Source organism: Lepisma saccharinum, chromosome 9 (assembly GCF_977018435.1).
Source record: "Lepisma saccharinum chromosome 9, izLepSacc3.1, whole genome shotgun sequence".
Lineage (NCBI taxonomy): Eukaryota > Metazoa > Arthropoda > Insecta > Zygentoma > Lepismatidae > Lepisma > Lepisma saccharinum.
In genome coordinates, this window is record NC_139237.1 from 58,192,517 (window position 1) to 58,210,709 (window position 18,193).

The following is an 18,193-nucleotide window of genomic DNA, read 5'->3' on the forward strand; positions in this document are numbered from 1 at the left end:
CAATTACAGGGTGTCTACCAAAGCAACAAATCCAAAATTCTTGACTTTTTCTGAACTTGATTTTTTCCCTGTTTTCCTTAACGATTATATTTATTGGACACCTACTTAAGTAAGTTGGAAATTATTAATTAATAAAATAAATATTTATTTAATGAAAACCCCTACCAAAGGGCCAGTTAAAATTAAAACTGAAACTGTATTTAAGAAGAGAATTACATCTGCTTTATCTATTAATGCATCCTCGACTGTTTTTGGCAGACTAGCGAGGCTTTGGTGTTTGGACTTACAGCCAGTATAATCTTATGTGGGGCTTGTGTCGGTTGTTTCTATAATATGTTTGTGACTGTTCCTTCATCCATCTTATCTTAGCACCATTTATCCTCATCTTCGCGATTAGCCAAAGGGACAGTGAAGTGAAATAAAATAAATCAAATCAACCAATCAATCTTGACCACAAGAATAATTTATTGACTTTTTATTGACTTTTTGACCTACTTGTTGATTTCTGTACTTTCTCTTGACTTCCATGATTTTCTTGACTGTGAGACACCCTGAATAACTTTGTTCTCTATGTCCCTGCTTTACAATCAAAATATTGAATAAGAATGGGAAACACCTTATAGCAACACACATAGCAACATATTGCAAGACCCTGGGCGAAATTAGAATGCGAGGCCCCCATCCCTTCTTTACATTTGAAATCTCTCAATGTGAATCGATACAAAATCCTCTGGGATACCATCAGCAATTTTTCGTATGGGCCTGCTGTAGGAAGGAATGAAACAACGCAATCATTTAAATGCCGCACAATTGCTTCGTGGCAGTTGCAGGTGCTTTTTTGTGAACTTTTTATTCAATAAAAGAATAAATGGGTAAAAAAGTCCTAGCGAATTATCGTGAATTTTTGCGTAAATGTTTCACATGAGATATACGGCGATAATTTTTATGTTACGCCCCTGATTTGACGTATTCGTTCAAACTATAACATTAAACTAGAATTTAAAACTAGATAAAAACAGAATGTTTTATTTTTTTTGCCCACAAAAATTAGCCTTTTCCAAATTTTTCCCCACTTCTATTTATTATATTTTTCGTATCAACCTCACCCGACGCCCTTCAGGCCTTCAGGCGCAAGTTCCCGGGCGGTCACTCACTTTGCCCACCCCTTGCTACGCCACTGTTCATCAGTATAAACCATAAGGCATGAAATTCCACTCAGGCATTGAACAGTGACATCATCAGAAAGTGGTCCCAAAACTTTGTTCATTAATTGCTTCCGTTTTCCCGTTTGTTTTCTAGCAGGACAAACTTTTCTTTTCTTTGTGGGCAATGACTGAATCAAAATAAATTTCACTGAGTTTGAGAGCTCAGTCCATAGACTTGTAACTTGCATGTTTTTATTTTGTTACATATTTTCCTAATTAATATTATGTGATGCTCAAAATGTAGGACATTTATGATATTTTTCAAATTCCTCCCGGACGCTGGACAATATGCTAAAATGTAGGACATGTCCGGGAAAAACCGGACGTCTGGTAACCTATTATTAAACCTCTATCTACGGTTCAGTTGCCTCGGCATTCGCAACTATTTTCTCAGATTATGTCTCTAGCAGGAGAGTGCCGAGAGAAAAATATCGTGTTGGGTTTCTTAGAGCCATAATTTGCATAAAGCGTACATACGTATATGTATTTACATAGAATAAATTGTCCAATACATTTTCGACACTTTTATCACAGAGATTTCTTAAAATCTTAGTCTTTTCCCGAAATCGGAATCCTGACGGGCAGATTTTCTACCCGATCAGAGTACCTAAATTGTGGGACCTCACATAACCAATCAGTGATTTAAAAAAATTGAAATTATTTCTTCCTTTACTTCAGTAAAATTATCTTTCACATAGTCTGCATGAGAACTGGTATAGTTTTCGAGTTATTGTTTAAGTATTTGAGTGTTCATACTAAGTATTTATACTCCATGTGTGGGTAATAATATATTTCGATTATAATAGAAGTGGTTAATAAATCTAATGTTATGTATTTCATTTTTAGTATTACGAACAGATATTTCTAAGAGGTTGATCCCCCAAACCCTCTTGTCAGCAAGTACTTGGTTTTCACAGGTACGCGTATTATCACGTCAGTAACATAACACATATTTGTTGGGGACAAAGATAAAGTAACAATTCAAGATTCTTAACAAAAGTTACATATATATTACCAACCAGTTTTTCCGCAAATCCTGCGAAAGGAGAGTTCCAACAGAAAGCATACGAAAGCGAATATCAGACTGAATACAAGAATGTAAAAAGCACCCTGAAGATGCGTTGTAGTTAGTATCAACGCATCTTCGTTTGAAGCTCGTTGTAAATATAATTTCTGCAATCTTGCAGTAAGTATTATGTTCGTGTACCAAAAGTTTACAAGTCCAGCTTCAACCGCTCTTTCGATAATCCAGTCCACCCTTGGTAAGTATGGGGATCCTTTCGGCAACATGTAGATCACTTGATACTGAGCTGGGCATTCTTCAACTATGTGCATGGGGGTGTCGGACTTAAGATGGTGCTCGTATCTAAAGCTCTGTTGGTATTGCAGATACTTCTCGCTTTCAATCAAGGCAAAGTCTCTTTTCCGAGCGACTTGATCGAGATGCTCCAGAATGTCCAGCACTGGCGTAAAACGCTTGTAGATAGTGGACGCGTAGGATTGTGAGCTGTCTTCGAAGAGGTCTCTGAAAGCGAAGAATCCTCCGACTGTTAGACCGGAGGCAGCAAGATCTTCAAGAGTGTTTATGTCCGGGTATCTTTTGGGTACAGCGAAGAAGCTAACAAGGGAACCTTGATAGCTATAGCACAGCACAAGGGAATAGAACAGCCACGCTGCGAAGAAAATTCTCAGAGGTGTGCCACGTGGACACTGCACCTGCGAACCTCCAAGTGATGACGACATCAGGTAAAGAGTCACGGAAGCAAATGTCTTGGAAGGTGAACGCTCCAATGTATTAGCAACTGCAGCTGAGGTCCAATACATGAAAGACGCTACGACAATTACAGCTAAGATACTTATCCAGAGTGATGTCTGAAATGGGAGCATAAATACGCGCCAAGCCGGGACGACCCCCGCCCGCGGAACAGCCCAGCAACAATAATCGACCGTGTACGGTTTCGATACATCGACGTATTCGAAACGATCAGTGAAGAGAAAGGTATTGGCGAAGGCCATTTCAGAACGGCGGTATATGACGTCACCTATCAATCCTGTCCAGGTCCCGTTCTCGAGCTGCCCTCCCCATAGGCTGTCGTCCCTGGGTGAAGATATGAGAGGGGTGAAGTTCATAGCCCAAGACACCGTGAAAAGCAATTCAACGTCAACACCACCGTACACCAAGGAACCATCGGATGCGTTTTGGAGCAGCACTGCGGGTGGGTGGTGGAACGTAGAGAACTGTAGCACCCTTCCGTGAACATCTACCAATTTGTTTGGAAATATTTCTGTGCTTTTCACAACCGCTGAGCAGCGCCCGAACTTCACGACCTGTATGGAAGGAAACGGGTTGAATGTCATCAATTGGACCTCACCCTCGACGTTTGTCAACAGTAAAACAACATTCAGCATCTGTTGCTGCCATATAAAGTAAAACATATATTCCGTCTCTTCAATTTTCATGAAAGTCAAAACTATTACTACTTTTCCCCTACGATCCCACGATTCAGCCTCATTTAATGCTTCAACCATGTTTTTTAGTATTTTTATAGTTCTTGCAAAGCAGATATAGTTATTTGCATTTCCCAATGCTCTGTGGATATGTTTCCCACGTGAAATATTGTAAATGAAGACCGAATTCGAATTCTGGAGTTTGTCTAAGAAGTCTGGCAATCCAATTAAGTAATTTTCGTCGAAAATTATAGTCAGGTGATTGGATGTCAATGAAAGAGTGGAACTCACTTCCACAATACATTTGCTAAGTTCTTCATTTTCAACTGCAGGTAGGATAATGGAACTTGTGTCGCTCCTTAGAGATTTTAGAATAAGCCACAAACAAATCTGCATCATCTTCGACATCTTGTTTATTCTGGAAAATAATAAAAATATATATTATTTCACAATTTAAATGTGAATGCCATCTACTTTAATAAAACGTTAAGATTCATATTAATATATGTACCATACTACAAAAGGCATCGCCTTTACAAATAAATAGTGAATATCGATCTTGTTATCGATCATCACTTATTCTCCTCATCTTTGTTTGTCGAAAGTGGCAGAAAAGTGACGCTAAATATACAATACACCAGCATGATCAGCTTATAAAATATCCAGAACATGACAAAGAAATCGGTTCTACGGTGTTAAGAGGTCCAATGGCAGATCTTGATCGAAGCTATACCCTGTCTCGGGAATTTGTAGAGCAAGGCCGCGCATAACAGAAGAGAATGGGAGAAAGCGAATTAGCGGAGCAAAGCAGTGCGCTCTGCTGCAAACAGCTGGTAGCTGCATTCACTTCCCCTCTCACGAGTTTATTGTTCGAGCCTTCTCGAGTCACGACCACTTGCGCAGAGACTTCTTTTGTTTGCTTGCTCCAGACAATCCCTGAAAAGACTATATATAGGCCTAATTTGAAATGTGATTAAATAAACATAAAGATATAGCTATTACTATATTATTCTACATCTTGCATATTTTATCTGTGAAATTTTGTATATTTTTATTTAACTTAGTGCTTTTTTATGGTTTTATTTTGTGCTCAGTACTTCAAATAAACTAGTGGTAGTGAACCTAAAAAATAAGTAAAGTGATCCCCTGTGCTTTGCACCACCCAATAAAGGCGAATGGGGGGGGGTGAAGTTAGTGCCCCACACTTTCTTTATCACGGCCGATCACCACGCCTCTGGCCGGCTTGAGCCCCCAGAGTTTCCTCTAGATACCCACTTTATACGACGCTGAGCGGAGCCGCTTGAACAGCTGGAAAAAAAATCCCGGATAATCTCCCGCCGGGGATCGAATCCGGGTCTCTCTCATGGTAGTCAGACGCTCTAACGATTGAGCTACCGCGGCTCCTCAGTTGTGGGCCTAATAGAAATGTAACTACAACTACTATTAGTAGAGACTTTTCATGTTTGTTGTACAACTATTCAAAAAGAAATTTTATTATTTGCTTGTTATTGCTTAGTAATTAATATTCACAATACTAGCGCCAATTTTTATAACCTTACCTGCAGAAAAATTCCGATCAGGAAGTAATTAATACAATGAATCTACTGTGACATACCTGTATCTCAACTGAAAGTTCTTCATTGTTTTACTTCTCTATACGTTCTTGGGGGTGGGGGGAAGGCTGTTGACCTTTTGGTGCACTGCAGGTCGTGCGTCATCCATTAAGATGCATGGTAGTGACTTCTGTCTAAGAAAGATACATCGTCAGTGCTTAATCATGATGCAACAAAGGAAAACGACAAAATTAATAAATATCGAAAAAATGAGACTTATTCATAACGTCTCCCAGTAATTTTTATCGTAATATCTTATCATTTGTACTGCTTGCCACAATTTGTTAGATGAGAATGATTAATATAACGGCTATGACTCATAGGTAACTTAATTAATCCATCTTTCATTTGATCTATCCATTCATTATATTTTCGAGGTTAACGAACCTCTAGAAATTTAATGCAAAGGAGTGTAATCTCTATGCCTTTATTTAATTAGTATTATTTATAATTAATTACCAAATATACTTACTTACTTATATTACAAAAAACACAAAAGATCATCTTTTCAGGATCAGGTATCATATAAACAACTACTCAGAGAATTCAATGTTACACCTCTGCACGAAAGGAGAGTAGTATCACATCAATTATTTTTATATAAGTTAGTCAACGGGCTGGTCGACAGTCCAAGTCTCCTCCAAACATTAAACTTTAATGCTAAGAAGGACATGTTGCGGTTCAGGCAGCCTTTTTATTACAGTAAATCCAACACAACAGAACACCAGAATTCGCCCATTCTAAGACTATGTATTAAACATAATGAAATAGTCAGAAACGGTGGAGACTTGGATTTCGCTATGCCATTCATGCAATTCCTGTCCGTCCTTCGAAGAATATCATGAATAAATAATAAATAATTATAGATGTTTTCTGTGTATATGGGTATGTTTGTAAATACAATTATTCCTGTATGTGTGTATATTTGTTTATATATGAGTATTTACATGTGTATAATTATAATTGCCTCAGTCTGTATATAGATATGTATCTTGTTCTACCTCAGTGAATATCATTTTTGGATTTATGTTCTCTAGAATACTTGTGCTGGAGTTCTTTATGAAACGATTATTGTAGTCTTGCTCTCCTTTTTCTTCTTTGTTTTGTATTGTTGGAATTATAATTTTTTAATTGTTTAATATATATATATATATATATATATATATATATATATATATATATATATATATATATATATATGTAAGCCTATTGTAATTGGAGCGAAAGCTCTGTTATAGGTGAAATAAATAAATAAATACTTGCAAGCATTCCTTAGTCGATATGTATGTACCCATCACGTATCATTTAGGTTAAGACGTTCTAAATCAATACCCTGATGATAAACCATCCACCATAATGTGAAGTTTTTCATATATTAATATGGTTATATGATTTGCCACACTGCAAAAATAGAATCAATTCAGAAACTTTTTCTCGTGTGTGCATGTGTGTTCATAGAATTATTGTGATGTTCTCACATCGAAGATTGATAGTTAATATTTATTGAGAGACAAATATAGGACTAGAAAAAATTATCTGTTGTCAGTACATTGTAATATAATGGTGTACTAATAAAAACTCTAACATAGCCTATAAAATAAACGATAATGTTCTGTGAACTAATTAGAGAAATATTATACCTGGCACTATATCTGACCATGGCTATGGTCAGCAGTAACAATAAATTATTATTATTATTATTATTATTATTACTGAAATGTGCAATTCCTCCCATGGAATCTGTGATCTTTTAATGTTAGGTCAAATTTGTTTTATTTATGAAACAACCGAAGCTGCATAGAACTTACTAAACCTTATGTTTTGAGAGAAAATAATTGCGCATACATTAGATAGTTATGCAACTTTAATGTGACATATTGTTCTAAGAACATCATTAATTTATAATATACGCACTGATCTTAAACACTGTTCACAATTCACTTTACTCCACGGCGAATGTTCCGAGAATACGCGAAGGTGAGAGTGGTCTGTTTGTTAATCGTAATTAATCTCGTATTTCTAAATTACCTTGAATGTACGTATATTGTCCAGTAGGTAAGAAAATGCAGCAAATCCAGTCCGGGTAGATTCAATTCTTACTTTTGTTACCACGGTAACGTCAATGTTGCCAAGTGCACAATTGTTAGACAACTTATTATAGATTAAAACATTATTGAGCACTGTACATGAACGAAATAGACATTTGAAGTTTAAAAGACAAATATGAATGAAAGGTAATAAATATACAAAAAATATGAATAATAAATTGGTTTTGTAGCAGTGAACAGTCAGAAAATCCATTCAACTTCTTTCCTTTGAAGTGGCAGTATAGTTTTGTTCAATCAATCTATTTCTTAACCTAAGTAAAATATCAATATGGAAATACTGATTGAGAGCACTCTGCCTAGTGATTTATGCCTAAGAATAGAGCACCAGACACACATTTATTAATGTCTATGTTCCATGTAATAAAATAAGAAAAAATGGACGCAACTATTTAAAGCGGATGTCGCATAGTACTTCATTGTTCTGCCTTCAATACATATCCCGTTTTAATGGAACAATGGTTGTGAGTTTGCAAAATTTATGGACCATTATTTACTACATTCGCGATTAGCCAAAAGTGGCAGAAGTGCGAAGTAAAATGGACCAAATCAATTATTTACTACTCACAAATAAATATACTCGTACCTTACTTCAGAGCCGGGTATAGGGAGGGGCAACTGGGGCTCTCCCCCGAAACCCCGTGCCAGATAAAAATAATTGTTTGTAAACGCTGTTGCTTCAAATTAAACAACAAATTTGATTTTCCTGACTTCTGGATTGTTTTGACAAATCTTACTTAAAAATAACTTCAATTACAGCAAAATCTTTAAAACATTAACTTTATTGAACAGTCGAGTCGGTCTACCACACCTATAAAAGCAAATATTGACGGATTGATAAATCTAGCACATTGTAATTCAATGCAACATAACAATCGATAAAGAAGTAACCTGTCGATATCTCGTAAAGAATCAAATTCTCAAATCTAAAAGTTTCTGCAATGGAAGACGTAGCGAATGATAGTTTAACGCGACCCAAATTTTGTGATGAACACCACAATCTGACACATTTTTAACCCTGCAATATATGCAAAAACATTCGAGCAATAAATTGGAAATTTGGCGGGCTTAATTGTAAATTATCTCCATTAGACTAGTAGAAGAAATTAGATCGATTCCTCCTTTCTTATTTATGTCAATACTCAAAGTGTTTATATTTATTTACATATTTGTGCATATAAATAAACTATTCACATATTAAAAAAAACTATTGCAGATACGAATATGCACGTAGCCAGAGGGAAGGCTCGTGAGACTGAACCCCCCCCCCCAAAAAAAAATCCTACAAATGAAGGGCACGGTGCAATAAGGAGCTAACCCTCACTTCTGTCAAAATTGAGATACACCGTGTAGTACGTGCGGCATGAACGTCTGCTGCATTCACCAAGAGGTGGTGCTGTGTCACATTCGCGCGCAATCACATGGTACCCTTCTTCGAAAGGAACGTACGAACGGAAAGTTCTGTGCAACAAGGTGTCAAGCCACAGGAAAATGTCGGATAACGAGGAAGGTCTGCAGAGCACCTCCTCATATATTTGTGATTCTGATGAGGAAAATGGCCCTCTGTGCGGCGGCAACAGCTTTGATGACCCAGACTATGTGTGTGGAGTGTCGAGCAGCGAAAGCACCGACTCTGAGGTAAGAAATAAGTTGGTTTTTTTTTTGGTATTTTTTTGAAAATGTTGGTTAACACCTTATTGTCTCAGACTTGGGCACGGTGAAAACGGTTGGTAAGTGTGCGTCGTGATGTGCATGTTAATGCGCAAATCAGCTCACTATGCATTCGTCAGGCCTCTTGCAAGTTGGTAAAGTAAATTCATGAACTTATTCAGATGACAACTGCTGCTAACATAATGAATGTAGGTTAGCACCATACTGCTGAAATGATTAATCACGAAGAAATCGACATGACACACGTACATGGTTCCCTAATAATGACAAATTCTGACAACGTACCATCAAGGACATTGCGATAAATCGTATAGAATAGGAAAGGTGGCCTCCCGGATGGCGCAGTGGTAGCGTGGTTGCCTTGTAATCAAGGGGTCCCGGTGCAATTCCCGGTGAAGGCACATAGTGGTTCGGATTCCACTTTAAACTGTAGGTCCAGTCCCAATTAGCCTTACTGTGCATAAAGTAGACTTAAAACAACAAATCAATCAGTCAATCAACAGGAAAGGTATTGTAGAAATAATGTAAAGATAAATAATCAGAATTGTTATGTCATTTGCAAAAATGATGTGTTTCGGAAATTTTTGTTTGTCGAGTGGATTGGACTGTTATTGCTTAGTCCTAGTTTACATTTATAAATTTATAAATAATATTGTTACTCTGATCCATTTCAGAATGACCTTCACATCACAAGGACGACAGAGCGATCTCCTGTGAAACATCCTTCAGCCAGAAAGAGACGATGCGACCAAGATAACTGGGAGAGAGTGAAACGTAAGAGAAGAAGAAATAGAGAGGAGCAGTACACATCCGGGCACACAAAGGATGTTGTTCCAGCTAGGAAGATAGGTGAGCCATGTACTTGTCCAAAGAAATGCTGGAACAAAATTAAGGGGGATGCAGAGTTCATTTTTCACACATTCTAGGACTTGGCTGATTATGCAACACGGAACACATGCAAAATATTAGACTCCAGAATACGAAACGTTCCTACACAAAGGGACAGTCTTCCAGGAGGTCATTCACATTTTCCTATCATATACAATATACAACAGATGAATGGGCAGATGCGATCAGCAGTGCAAACAGAAAGAAGAAATTTCATGTAACACGCATGCAGCAAACCGACTTCAAGGATCTCACACCACTTGTGGCATCAATTACCAAGAAAACCATCACAGATGGTAAGGAGCCCCTCAAGTTTAAAGAGGCTGCGGTGTTCATGATTGAATCCGCTACTCGCCATATTCTGCATGAGAGTTATTCATACCAGAAAGAAGCGCCAGTATGGGCTAGGTGCACCCTAAAGAAAAGAGGCCGTCCACTGCCACCCCTAAGTGATTTGCCATGCAAGTACAAGGAACATATTCCCATAGATGCCCGGAAATATTCAGACATAATGTCCCTGTTGGAATGGATCCCTCGAATATACCATAATTTTTATCTCAGCCTTGTTCCAAAGGAAGTAGCTGCCGAGGAGAGTGCAGAAATTCTGGATGGACTTCATGACTGATACATTAGGAGGGCCTGGATCAGTTGATTTCAGAATAGTTTGTGCGACCTGCATTCATATGCCACTATTTGGTGTCAGTGCTGAGAATATTTCGACTGACACTGCATGTGAATTAAACTTGTATGTCATTTTTTTCTCCCTACAAAATTAACTTTGATTTTTCATTCTTATGTATATGTTCTTGTTCACAATATAATGGTCATGCATTCCTGTTTGTTGTTATTCCACAGAACTGACACCAAAGATTGTGATGCAATAAGGATCTAACCAACAATGGGAAACGATGAACTGAAAAAAAAACGAATGTAATCATCTTTGCAATAATTGTACCACATTTGAATGTGTCCATGTAAACTCGAAACTTCAGACATGCTTTTGAAATCAACTATACGACAATACAAACAAAACTCAGATTTATGGATTTTTTCAAACTTTCAAATGCTAATATCTCGAAAACAACTTTTTGAGGGTTAGCTCCTTCTTGCACCGAGCCCTTCAAATATATAATTTAAATTGTGTAATAGTGAAAGTGCGGTAATTAATTTTACTTATATGTATGAGAAATTCATCTTCTTACACATATGTATACTGAGAAATTCATCTTCAGGGCTTCTTCCCCCCACTTTTTCGTCTTTATTGATAAGGTATGAGTCCCCCTCCAACCCCTTTGAAATGAAGTTCTGGATACGGGCATGGGTACAAGGATATAATTTTATTGACTAGAAGCAATTCCAGTCCATATTGTAGTATCATATGTTACCATTCTATATAATTTATCTCTATCAAACTAGCCATATGTTTGCCAATGAGAGTCAAAACATAATAATTTTTAACCTATCCGTAACAAATAATGTTAAAACATTTTTGGATATTTTTTGGTTAAACTGCTTATACGAGTAGCATAGTGATTTCTAAAAAGTTAGTCATCTCGATTTGGCTATTTAGAAAACTACAAAGGTAAAAAAAAAAAAAAAAGGTAAAGTGTTCCCCTGTGCATAGCACCACGCCATGAAGGCGTATAGGGGGTGTGGGGGTAACGCCCCACACTTTCTTGATCCGGTCGTGAGTGGGGGTGATGTGATCAGCATCACGCCCCTGACCGCCTTTACCCCCCAGGGTTTCCCCCAGGTACCCATGTTATTCGACGCTGGGTAGGCGCCGGGGCCGCTTCCACCGTTAGAAAAGTTCCCGGATTTGAACCGGCCGGGGATCGAACCCGGGACCTTGAGCATGGTAGTCAGACGCGTTACCGACTGAGCCACCGCGGCCACATTTAGAAAACTACAAATTCTAAAATTTTATGTAAAGAGATCAGTTTCAAATGCTAATTAAATGTGATAATATAATTTAACCTTAAGTTAAGTAAGTGTTTAAAAAGTCTATAGGCAATGAACTATCAGTGTTCTCATCAGTGCCCATAGTGATTACTTTACTTAGCAAATGCAGCTGAATAGTATTTATCCCTCTCATATACACCCTCTTTCTCTCTTCCTCACACACACACACACACACGACCCATTATGGACTTTGGAGTCCTCAACTCTAAACTGGTCTTCTATGTATACTCTCACTTAGCGGTGTCAACATAGCAATGCCATATTATGACACATCTCACGTATTTTCAACGAAATGTGTTAATGTTGCGTGCTTCCAAAAATTTCCCATTCCCAACCATCAGATGCAGAATTTGCCGCTGCTCCGACACCATGCATTACGTTCTTGGTCAAATAAGTGCTTGGAACATGAAACAAAAGGAACGTGTTTCGTCGTGTCTCGTGTGGCGTGCCTTAGTAAAAGGAGCAGAGTGGCCGCAAGGCTTGAATGGACTGTGCTCATTGGATCACATTACTCAAACAACAAAGTAACAGCCATTTGTTTTCGTTTGTCTCTTACGTGACTACATTGTCACGTAGTTCAGAATTCATCTTTCCTGATACGTGACAACCCTCAAAACGATAATGAGAAGTAAAAGGCATGACTCCAATTGAACGATGTAAATTGTATTCCCTTTATCACAATGAAGTAACAATGATGAGAATTGTGACGTCATGAGTAGGGAACGGATTTTAAGGTGCAGCACCTATCCCAAAATGTAGTTGTTTTCATACCAATCCTTTGAGATATGTATTTTAGGACATGAAATCAAGTCAAATGAACACACTTTGTTGCACCTTTTTGCACCTTTTCGTGAGACTAGTAGATTTATTCCATGCTTCAGCACTTTTACCTTCCTTTTTCTTTCATGTCTTCTTAAAAAATTGGACGGAAAAATGAATGATTTTCATTCTTTTTGAGCAGTTACATAAAATCCAATAGCCTCATTTTCGAAAACAGAAATGTTTAGCGTAATCCAGTATAACAAGTAATCTGAATATTTATATGTCGACTATTAATTGTTGAATTTCGACCGGCCAATCAAGATAATTTTGTTATTTTCATTTGATAGCTCTCTGTAGTTTTTGAACTATTACAAACCATATTTTTTTTTATACACAATGTTTCAAAGGTCTTGACAAAATTTCGACCTGCTAGTGTTGGCAGCTAATGTTATTTGCCTCTAAAATGGCACTTTTTAACCAGTTTCAAATCCATCAAATGCGGCACTTGACCTACGTTGGTCACAAATGACAGATTAACATGACATCAGTCATCATGCGTCTAATTATGGCCCTTCACAATTTCTTACATATGTGTTTCGCACCAAAGATTCCAATAAAGCTGACTTCCGCCACTGATTAATTTATAGAATGCCCTGTATGGAGTAAACTGATAATGTTAAGCATTGATAAATATCTCAATGGATGAGGGTTTGTAATGCAAAAAAACCGGTGTAAATATCCCTTGCAGTTTTCATGCTGTAAGCGATCAAAGTTTTGGTTGGGCGACTTTTGAAACACACTGTATACCTAGGTAATCCAACTTACACCTTCCTCAAAGCTTTCTTTCTTGTGTCTAGATTATAATATCCACACTGCATATAGTCTTCTGTTTAGGGCAGTACTTACATCGGAGAAATTTACGACTCGATTAGACACACCAGTTACATTTATTAACGATAAAACAATTCTTCAGAGTATGCTAATCTGATATTGGAAGTAGTCTTTGGGGTTGTTATGGAAACGATAGAAAAACAAAGTGACACGGAAGAAAATAATTAACAGATATCATGGTGTACCAGGTCTGACATTGTAAGGAATAACAATTACCTTTCCTCGTTATTACTACAACTTACACACACATGTGCCTGTAATATTCCAAAAATCTCCAGCATAAGACATTTTTCATATCCGTTATAATGTGTCTGTAGCTGTTGTAGTTCCTAATATTTATTAGCCATTTCGGGACACACACAGGGACAGATTGCCCAGTTAAGACAGAGGTCGCCCTGAGAGTAAATATCTTACAAAGAAGTGAAGATTTTTAAAATGGAATAACATTTTTACTCTTCTCATGACACGCTAGTGCATTTAGTATTTTGTCCAACAAAAGAAAATTCTCTGGAAACCCTGAATCAATTCCGTAAGATTGCGTACGAATAATACTATATATGCCTATTTATTTTCAAGAGGTCTTTGTTTCCAAAATAGTTAAAAACAAAACTTTAATTTAGAATGAACAACATTTTTACTAATCTAATAATATTATTTACATATCGTTTACAGCTCTTACACACCCTTCACAATATTAGCAAACTTCTGCTCACAAACAATATGCATAGGTTCCAGTGGCGGCGATTGGGTTCCGAAATCGGGGGTATAAGGTGCCAAAACTGGCGGGGCAAAGACAGTAAGTATATTTCCCTTTATTGATAAGGTTTAGCATAGTGCGGGGGCAAAAGTGGCGAAAATTGCGGATGCAACTCGCCCCCCCCACCCCAAATCGCCGCCACTGACAGGTTCTATAACAAAAATTATTAGGATGAATTTAAGACGTTCTGAAATTCACAGACAATACTTTCTTAGTCTGAATTACTGGTGTCCTATTCAACCATAATAAGCATTGTGATCACTAGTAAATAATTTACATCTGGTACAAGATCCCTTTCTCAGAGAGACTTACCCTTAAAATCAGCACTTCTTGTAAAGATTCAAGAGCGAAATTCTATCAATAGTAGACGATGTTCATACAAGGACATTCTGGGTTCAATGTACTACTACTACAGAAATAATCCTTTTTGTAACTCTTTGATCCATCTTCTCAGCCTATGAAATAGTGATGTAGTAACATTCAGGATATCCTTATCACGTACCTGATGTTGAATTTCTACGTATAACGTGTCTCCACCAAACTTGACTGCAAATGCCAAAGGGACGTCTGGTAAGGAATGTTTGCATAGCATACACATTTATCACATATCCTGTAGTTAGCGAAGGGTGGAGACCAAATGACTTTGTAAGTGACGCTTCCCTCGTAAAGGACTACAATCGATTCTGCTCTGATAAGGAGTGACAAAGTGTCCTTCCACACGGAAAAGGATGATGATTATTCATTCTCGTAAGTCGTTAGTTATATAGGATTATCTATAACGTAGAAGAAAGAAGTACGAAATGAATATGTATGTTGTATAAAGAGTTATCAGCTCTTTTCCTTGCACGAAAGCTAGTCTGTATACTTTTATCTCTCCTTGTCATTAATTCTACTTAATACTGTAAGCTCGAAACAAAACTTAGAACATGTTTGAAACATGTACAGTCACGGACACATATGGATTGTAATGTTTCAATTGAAAGTGAATTTGTTTGTTACTACCCAGAAGTGTCCGTGACTGTATGATTGACTTAGTTTATTGTATTTTGCTTTTCTGTCCCTTTTGGCTAATCGCGAAGATGAGGGTGAGTGATGATATGATGAAATTGATGAAGCGACACTCACAAAGAACACCCATGCCCAGGCCGGGATTCGAACCCGGGCCACTGGCGTCGTAGCTCACTATACTAACCACTCCGCTACGTAAGTCAAAATATTGTACCATGCGTTAGTAGAGTAGAGAAATTAGTTAGTGGATGTTTGTGCCCTCGGGCGATAACTAATTTGAATGTATTTAGATTTAATTTGCATAATTTAGAATTAATTTGCATATATTTAGAATAAATTTACATACAATTACAATAATTAAGATCCTTAAGAAAATATTTGGACCTAAAAGGGATGAGGAGACAGGTGAGTGGAGAAGGTTACATAATTTATAACTACATAATTTGTATTCATGTCCAGATATTATTAGAATAATTAAATTAAGAAGACTTAGGTGGGCAGGCCATGTTGCACGAATGGGAGAGAAAAGAGGAGTTTACAGAATTCTTGTTGGGAAACCTGATGGTAAGAGACCTGTAGGAAGACCAAGACGAAGATGGAGGGACAACGTTGAGATGGACCTAAAGGAAATCGGTAGGGATGGAAAAGAGTATATAGATCTTGCTCAAGATAGGGACAGATGTAAGGCCGGTGTTGCTGCAGCCATGAACCTTCGGATTTAAGAAGGCTAGAGAGTTAGTTAGTTAGTTAGTTATAATTACAATTTGCATTTATGTATCTGCATGTATAAAAGTTATAAATGTAATTGGAAGTGTAATTGGTGATATTACTATCTCGATAAAGTATGAGCCCCTCTCAGGCAGCTTTGGCTACACTTAAAACTAGCTCAAGATGTGCATATGAGCTTATTGCTCAAGTGTGGTACTCTGTCTAACCCAAGATTTTTGTAAAAATGCCCTCGGGAATTTCCCGTGAAAGTATGACCCCCTCAGATTGATTTGCCTACACTTACAAAAGCTGCATCTGTGCGATTGTTGTCCATAAGCTTGTCAAAAATATGCCCCTCTTGATATTGTTATGGCTACACTTAAAACTAAGCCAAAAATGCTCATAAGAGCCACCCACACCCACCCACATCCACCCACACCCACACATATTTACTTCCGGTCCACTTCCGGTTTACTTCCTGTCCACTTCCGGTTTACTTTCGGTTCACTTCCGGTCCACTTCCGGTCCACTTCCGCCCACTTGTGGCCCACTTCTGGTTTATTTCTATTGCATCATGTTGTGCAACAAATTATTATCCAATATTATGCAATAAATTATTAGGCATGTGTTGTTTTCTGATTGGTTGGTTATGACATAATGTGATGATGTGGTATATTCTGATTGGCTTATTGTTTCAGATGTTTTCAATGCGGTCCGTGCTTAGGCTATATAAAGAGATTTTGCATTACATATCAGCTAGTATTGTGAGAGTGGCTGAGGAGTAAGGGTATGTTGTTGCAGTGCTCCCCATATTTTTTTAAAAAACACAAAAATATAGCAGATTTGTATAAATTGAATTATAGGTTTGTTTGATTTAATATACAGAATTTTTTATTATTTATATCAAACATATTTCTAATAATTGAACCAAGGGTTTATATCTGCCCCAGTTTGTTATACATGACACATGGTATTAGGTCATTGCCTTTCTAGGACATGCCTGTGTAGATATGTATTTGTGGTGGCTTAGTGCTTCTGCAGATTAATACTTATTCTACCTTTGTGCATGTAGGCTATCAGCTTTATACAACCTGTCATAGTTTTATAAGTATAGAGTTTTGATTTGAACACCAAGAAATTTTATATAATAAACCAACAACAAAAATACCAAAGCCAAAAGTATTAAGACACTAAGTATACACACACTAGGTATACAAAGCACACTGCTGAACCCAACTGATATTTTTTATTAAGCATAGAATTTTGATTTGAACCCCAAGAAATTTTATATAATAAACCAACAACAAAAATGCCAAATCAAAAATATTGTAATCAATGCAATAAGAATATATCCAGCCCTAATTGGGCTAAGCACCAAAGGAATTGTAATCCAGACAAATGCAGAACACCCACAAAAATATGCCCAAAATGCCATAGAAAATATAGCATGGAATACTTCACATATAAACATATGGGTACTTGTTCTGCACAGTCATCAACATTGCCCCCACAACCATCTACATCTGGTCTGAAAAGGAAGCTTGAAACACCTGTTAATGCTAGACCGGCAAAGCAGCCACGCTATGAACCATTCCATAGCAGTTTTAATGGCCAACTTAGGGATCACCGTTTTGTATCAGAGCCAAGATGTGACATTAAGAATTTTTTGAACAGTATAAATTCTGATGTGCAGGCAATTCTAAATGCACAAAATGGCTCTTATAAGCTGTCCCTCAAATTGTTTACACAATATAAGAAACCAAATGGCACAAAATTTACACAGCCCCACATAACAGAAACTGTAGCTATATATTCAAATACAAATTCAGACAAAATAATAAGCAGTTTGATAGATCAATTGAATATTAAACACTCTGAATTTGCTGCAAAAGAATCAGGATGGAGCCTATGCGGAACTCCACACAAGCTCTATGTTAATATTTCTGAATTCAGCCCATTACAAGGTTCTACATATCTGCCATTACCTGCCAATATCAAAAACAAAATAGCCGTGGTTAACATAGAAAATAATGATGAGAAATGTTTTCTGTGGTGTATTTTAGCTGCTTTGTATCCAGTTTTAAGGAATCCTCAGAGAATAACTTATTATAAACAATATGAACACAATTTTGATGATGCTATGAAGGGCTTAGAATATCCAATGTCAGTTCAGAA

At 37.2% G+C, this 18,193-nt stretch overlaps 1 protein-coding gene across 1 annotated transcript; it reads right to left on the reverse strand.

The window, feature by feature from the left end:
• Positions 1-2,172: 2,172 nt before the first annotated feature.
• Positions 2,173-14,856, reverse strand: LOC145992678 (glutamate receptor ionotropic, kainate glr-3-like). The gene is made up of 3 exons (XM_083129055.1): positions 14,805-14,856; positions 5,269-5,400; positions 2,173-4,071 (listed from the first exon to the last, which is right to left on the reverse strand). The coding sequence occupies exons 2-3, from the start codon at positions 5,292-5,294 to the stop codon at positions 2,217-2,219; spliced, it is 1,881 nt and encodes a 626-aa protein (XP_082985181.1). The 5' UTR covers positions 5,295-5,400; positions 14,805-14,856; the 3' UTR covers positions 2,173-2,216.
• Between the last annotated feature and the right edge of the window lie 3,337 nt (positions 14,857-18,193).